Here is a 6,474-nt window from a genome sequence, read left to right on the forward strand (position 1 = left end):
CCCTGACTGATTACACAAGGTGGGGCGTGACTGAGGACCCGCCCTCACGCTCTGACCTCCACATCCTTATGCTCACACAGGCACACACAAAGACGTGTGCTCCCACAAACAGGTATATACAAGCATCATACACATATTTAAAAATTCGAGAAAAATACCGAGAAATCACCCATTTAAAAAGGTAATGGCTTGAAATGTCAGGAAAATAGAAGGCATAGAAAATGGCATGAAGAGTTTACCAAAGAAGGAAGTAGATAGGCAGAGACACAAGTGAAGCAGCCACCGTGGAACAGTGAATTAGACACGGCTAAAAAGAGAGTTAGCTGATTACAAAGTGGACTAGAGGAAATCACTTAGAACAAGAATGGAAAGTCCTCCCTCACTCCCTCACCATTCCCTCTCCCTCCTACAGCATCCTGTTCCTTGCTGTTCCCCCAAACCCTTGTATCTCTGAACCCCTGTGCTCTGCTCCCTTGCTACCCACGTTCCCCCTCCATTTTCTACTTTCTCACCTTGTGCCATTTTTATTTTTCTTTGTCAACCTGACAGGGAGAGTGCCATCTGGAGAAGATGGACCCACAATAGAGGAAATGCCTCCATCAGCCTGGCCTGGAGTCAGGCTTGTGGGGCATTTTCTTGATCAGTGTGGGAGGACCAAGTCCATCATGGGCATTCCCTGTCCTGGGCAGGTGGTCTTGAGATGTTTTTTTAGAAATCAGACTGATTGTCCAAGGGTATCAGGCAGCCAGCAGAGTTCCTCCATGGCCTCTGCTTCCCTCAGTGATGGAGTGGGATGCAGGGATGGGAGCCAGACAAACCCTTTCCTCCCCAGTTTACTCTCCACCCTCATCTTTACCACAGCAGTCAGAGCAAACGAGGACAGAAACCGGTCCTAGGGATGGGGCACTGCTATGACTGACCCACCATGTTGCTCCTTGGGAGGATTGAGGAAGGAGGATGGAACTTTGGGTTGGAAAGCTGTTGAGAGCTCAGAGCCTACCAGGCTGTTTGTGGGAACCTGGGAGACAGGGGAGCTGAGAGGCAGGCAGAGGACGGAGGCTGGAGTGAAGTTTCAGAAGAAAGCAAGGACCCCATCTGGGCTGCTTGTGTGCTATGTTTGCATGAAGAATCAGGGGTTTCTCATCAGCTGGAGCTGAAAATCTGCTCAGATTAAGTAGAGAACAGCAGGATGGGGCCAAGGCTTCTAGGAAGGGTTTCCTCATGTCAGCAAACAGAAGCCATGGTCCAGGGGTCCCACGACTGCATCTCCAGGTGTCAGCCACACCTGGACTGCAGAGAGGTCTCTCAGGTCACAAGTCCCATGAAACCTGTAGGACTGAAGGGGCCTTGGAAAGAGGCTGAGGCCTGGCACTGGGAGAGGCCAGGAGAAGCCATTGGTGAAAGTGCAGTCTCCATGGCGGTGGAGACCCCGAGAGACTGGACTCGCCCTGAGCAGGGGACGACTGCCAGGAACAGAGCAATATGAGAACACAGCTGACCTGAGCCTGAGACCAGCTGTGTGTGCTGTGGATGGCAGAGCCCAAGAAGCTCAGAGAACCGTGAGTTCCAGATATCAGATAACTGAGGTTTTGGCTCTGTTGAGGTTTCATTGCTTTTGATCTGATTGTGACAGTGACCTCTTGAAGGAAGAATGAATTTAACTAGTGTTTTAAATTTTATATGAGTGCATCCTTGAGCGACTAATTTTGTTATATATTGAAATTTCAAAAAAAAGAACCATTTTAGATTCCTAAGGCTAGATTGTGTTTTATGGCATGATATTGAAATCATATCTTTGCAAAAAGTCAAGAAAGAGATGGCTATGGTTCTAGAGAGGTGTGTATGTGTGAGCATCTATTTGAAAATGGGTTATTTGTGAAGGTGAGTTTTTGCCAACTAGACAGAAGCTAGGGTTATTGAGCAGGAGGCAGCCTTAATGAAGACAATCCCTCAATCAGTCTGGTTCAGGGCAGTCTGTGGGGACACGATCCTGATCAGTGATGGATGTGGTTGGTGCCATGCCTGAGCGTCTGCACTGTATAATAAAGCAATCTGACTGAGCCATGGAGATGAAGGCAGTGAGCAGAATTCCTCCCTGCTCTCTGCTTCAGTCACTGTGCTGACTTCCCTCAGAGATGCGCTGTCACTGGGATGTGTAGCCAAGACAGACCTTTCCTTCCCAAGGCACTGTTGGTCATGTGATAAGGCTATCATGTCAATAGACAGCAAGCTAGAATAGACCTCTTCTCGGACCTGTAGCCACATTCTCTACACATAGGGTCCAGAGTGTCAGGGTCAGATGCCTTACCAGTTGATACCAGTGCTTGACCAGACGAATGGCATTCCACAGCTCGGGTGGACGATCCCTCATGAACTTTTCATGGAGATCTATGAAGCACATGGAGAACTCGCCCTCCTTGTTCAGGGTGGTGCACTCACGGATGAGTCGGGCGTAGAATTCGTTGTAGGCATCACGTTCAAGGTGCTTGTAGTTTCTCAGTTCATCTACAAAGGACGTTTCAGTCATGCTTAGACTCAACCTTGCTCTGAGGATCTTCCTTCTCTCTAGGGTCACAATCATGGGGTTCAGTGAACACTGCCAAGTTTGTCTGTAGCAAGCCTCACTCCCCATAGAGACATGAGCCTACCACACCTCTTGACTGTGTACAAGAATTGGTCCTGGAAAGTCTGTGCCACCAACTGCTCCTAATAGGATGCCTTACTCCCAGGCCTGGAGGAAAACAGCACACTGTGGTCACTCACAAGAGAGCTACACGGTCATCTCATAATGGCCAACTGTGTGCTGGTTTACCATGGAGCACTCTACTGTAGTTGTCTATCCTGTGTGTACAGTCTCTGTGCTATTTTGAGATGATGAGTGGATTGTGTGAGCATGGATAGGGCAAACACACATATATAGAGACCACAAGAGGAGATGGGGTGTCTTCCTTTATAGTCTGTCACCCCTCCCTTTGCAGCAGGGTCTCTCTGTGAACATGGAGCTTGACTGCCATCCATCAGGCCCCAGAGATTCTCCTGTCTCTGCTCCCATAGTTCTAGGGATACAGGTCAATGTGTGGCACTTTCTAAGCTTAGGTGGGCATTGGGGATTTGAACTCGTGTCCTCATGCTTGTGTAGCAGTCACCCTTAACCACTGAGCTGTCTCTCCAATTACTGTGTGTCTGCAGTGCACAAATCTTGGTTGTGCCTCAGTGTCATGTGGTGTTGATTGACCAAGTCAGAGAGCTTCAGGATATGATGATGGTGGCGGTGTCTGTGTGTCCCACACACTTTTACTGTGGGCAGGGAGCAGGCTGTGGAATTGATGTGTGTGTAGCTATTTGTGGGTGTGTATGCACTTTGAGGCATGAGCCAGTGTCTTAGGTGTCTGCAGGTGTGTGGCCATGGTTGCAGCAGGCCACACCATCAGGCTTTGATACTCCCACAGACCTAAATCACTCACAGATGGAACTTTGGACGAGCCTAGTACCCCACTGTTCCATAAAGTTCTGAAGAACATATTTACTATTTCAGGACCAGCACATAGTAGGTCTCATTTGCTAAGCCACCTGAGTTAGGGCTGTGGTCCTCTTGATGTCATCCACACAAGCATTCCCAAGGCAGTCGTTCTACGATAGAGTTCCTGTCCCACTGGAAAGCTGCCTCAGGCTGGGCAAGTCCATGAGCAACACAGGCTTCTGGGGGAGCCCCCTCCCAGCTCATTTCTGGATCACCCCCTCTGAGCCCCGCCACTGAGAAAAGTTCTAAGCCTCTTGCAGCTTCCCACAGCAGGCTGCCCTGGTCCTACTCCCAGGCTGGCCTTCTTAGTCCCTGTTCAATGAGACTCTGGACTGTTTCCATTTCTCTAAGTCACGGAAGGACTAGTGGCCTGCCTTGTATCTGAGTCAATAGCAGCAGTTCTACCAGTGGCCAGCAGGGGGTGCTGTGCTCCCACTAACTATAGAACCTCAAGTATTACCCAAACTCCCTAAGCCCATACAGTTTTTTCCCCCATGGGTGTTCCTGGTTTTCTTTGGGTCGAGTTGGGCAATTTGGAATTTTAGAGACACACTGTGTGTCAGTCAGGCCTGGTATCAAGAGATCTTAATCGAGAGGATTATTAATGTGTAGTTGTATAACATGTGAGTGCATGTGGGGGTTTGGGGTGTGTGTGTGAGCAGCTGACACGTGAAATCCCAGCGCTGGGCAGATAGGGACCAGAGAATCCCTCAGGCTCACTGTCTGACCAGATAGGTTGACATGAAGCTGGCCGATCCACCTTTCTCAAAACAAACATGCAAGTAAACTTGCCTGGCTTTTGTAGGTGGAGAGAGCCCAGTGTGTCCTGAATACATCTGAGTATAATTGTTTACAGCTGGAGACTCATAACCTACAGACACTTCTAGGAGAATGCACAGCCACTCCCACCAGCCCTGTGCTGTCCCTAATTGATAGCCTGAGTCTCCAGGTGCCAGAGATTGTGGGTTCAGCTCCATCAGAGCACACACCACACCTGACCCCAGCTCCTTAGTGCAAGAGCCATGAAGGTGGGGCAGCAAACTCCAGGTCAACCTCTCAACTAAAATAGGCTCCCAAGTATCCGACATCCAAGGCTGACCTCTGGCCATTACACACGCATGCAAACATGTGCACAGACATCTGCACACACGTGAACATATTCCCCACGACACACACACACACAAAGAGAAAGAGAAAGAGAGAGAGAGAGAGAGAGAGAGAGAGAGAGAGAGAGAGAGAGAGAGAAACACAGATACACAGACACAGACACAGAGAAATAGAAGAGAGGGTTCATGCATGGGGAAGGGCAGGCTGAGGCTGCTGCTGGCTGACTTACACAGGACATCATAGGCTGGCTGCACATCAAATTCCATCTTCTGCTGGAGCTCAGGGGAGCTCAGCTTGAAGCTCAGAGACCTGCAGTCCTGCTGTTCTGAGCTCTGGATCTCAAACTTCACTTTAAATTGTCTCTCTTGTTGCAACTGGCACAGGTGTTTCTGAATTTCCTCAAGGAACTCTCCACGCCACTTTAACTGATCCTCAAAGCTGGTGAGATTGCTAAAGAACACCACCATGTTGGCCTCTGACCTGCCCTTGAGCGCAGTGTGTTCGTCATAGGAGCCGCCCTAAAAGACAAAGATGAGGATGACAAGGGGCAGGGAGACCCATGCTGGGTAATCCAGATGTGAACAGAGTAGGAGTCCATCACCAAGAGTGATCCTTGAATGGAGAAAGCAGACCCACTTGCAGTGGAATTCTATTCAGTACGGAAGAGTGAAATTGGAATCTCTGTAGGAAAGTAGAGAGTCCTGGATCTCCTTGTGATACCGGAGATAAGCCAGACTCAGAATGATGAACACCCTTGTTTTATCTATTTCTATCCAGAGTTGTGTGTGTGTGTGTGTGTGTGTGTGTCTGTCTGTCTGTGATGCTAATGTTAGGAGATGCTCTGAGGCAGGTTCAAGTACAAGGGCATGGGATGGTAGTGTGTGAGAGGAGACTGAGATAATTACCACAGACATATTAAACTGTTGTCACGATTCCCCTTGCTAGCAGAGTATTAAAAAGAATAAACCATGGCCACCATGACAGCAGAAAGAAAGTCTGTAGCAATACTAAGAGGCTACAGAGAAAATGTCAAAATTAAGAAAACAAAAGCACAAAAAATTGAGAAAATAGTAACAAGTGATAAGCAGAGAGCCTCCCTAAATAAAATGCTGAGCACAATCACTAACACACTCACACCCCTGACATAGATGAGTGGACTTTACAAAACAACATTTCTTCAGCCTTAACAGTGACTGAGTCCTACCTGTCATCATAAAGTCCCATTTGACAGATGGAAACACGGGCAATGAATTTTCATCAGTCCAGTCATCCAGCAAGTGGGGTCTCTGTAATGCTCTCTGCCCTGTGCCATAGCTGGGGTGTACATGAGGACACTGGGCACAGAGCAGGGAGGTAACTCACTCTCCTCTAAGGACTGCAGTCTGGCTTCTGAGAGTCCTCTCCCACCCAGTCCTGGTCAGCTCAGGCTAAAGAGACTCACCATCATTACCCTGGAGACCCTCACGGGGTGGGCGGCACCTTGGAAGCATCTCTCCTGCAGGAAAGCACTTATGACTTCGATGTCTGCTTTGACCTCAGTAAGAAATGTAGAGTCGGGAAGGATGTGATCTTCTATAAACTTATTCAGTTTCCAGATTGGGGTTCTACGGAGTTCCTTCGACATCCTGAGACCAAAATCGTTTGCTGGCTGCAGCCTTGCCTCAGGAGTCAGCTGCCCCTTATAACCATAGCTGGTTCCTCTTCTCTGGAAGGGCGGGGGTATGCAAATCAGACCTTTGCACCTGTCACCTCTGGCTCCTGGGCTCCCTGACACTCTGGTTTTTGTTTTTTGTTTGGTTTTGTTTTGTTTTCCTGCAGGCATTTCTTTGGATTGTCAAACCCTCCTC

The 6,474-nt window shown here is 48.7% G+C and overlaps 1 protein-coding gene across 1 annotated transcript; it reads right to left on the reverse strand.

Moving 5' to 3' along the window:
* Positions 1–1,950: 1,950 nt before the first annotated feature.
* Positions 1,951–6,251, reverse strand: LOC114620013 (inactive 2'-5' oligoadenylate synthetase 1C-like). The gene is made up of 4 exons (XM_028765969.1): positions 6,069–6,251; positions 4,857–5,145; positions 2,309–2,505; positions 1,951–1,974 (listed from the first exon to the last, which is right to left on the reverse strand). The coding sequence occupies exons 1-4, from the start codon at positions 6,249–6,251 to the stop codon at positions 1,951–1,953; spliced, it is 693 nt and encodes a 230-aa protein (XP_028621802.1).
* Positions 6,252–6,474: the final 223 nt, after the last annotated feature.

Source organism: Grammomys surdaster, unplaced genomic scaffold, assembly GCF_004785775.1.
Source record: "Grammomys surdaster isolate TR1022 unplaced genomic scaffold, NIH_TR_1.0 166, whole genome shotgun sequence".
Taxonomy (NCBI): domain Eukaryota; kingdom Metazoa; phylum Chordata; class Mammalia; order Rodentia; family Muridae; genus Grammomys; species Grammomys surdaster.

Excerpts from the sequence above, each read along its gene's own strand:
- LOC114620013 (XM_028765969.1), bottom strand. The coding sequence starts at position 6,251 with ATGTCGAAGGAACTCCGTAGAACCCCAATCTGGAAACTGAATAAGTTT. Across the intron at positions 5,146-6,068 it reads GGGTCTCCAGGGTAATGATG|GGCGGCTCCTATGACGAACA; the intron begins GTGAGTCTCTTT and ends TTTGTCTTTTAG. Across the intron at positions 2,506-4,856 it reads GCCAGCCTATGATGTCCTGT|ATGAACTGAGAAACTACAAG; the intron begins GTAAGTCAGCCA and ends CGTCCTTTGTAG.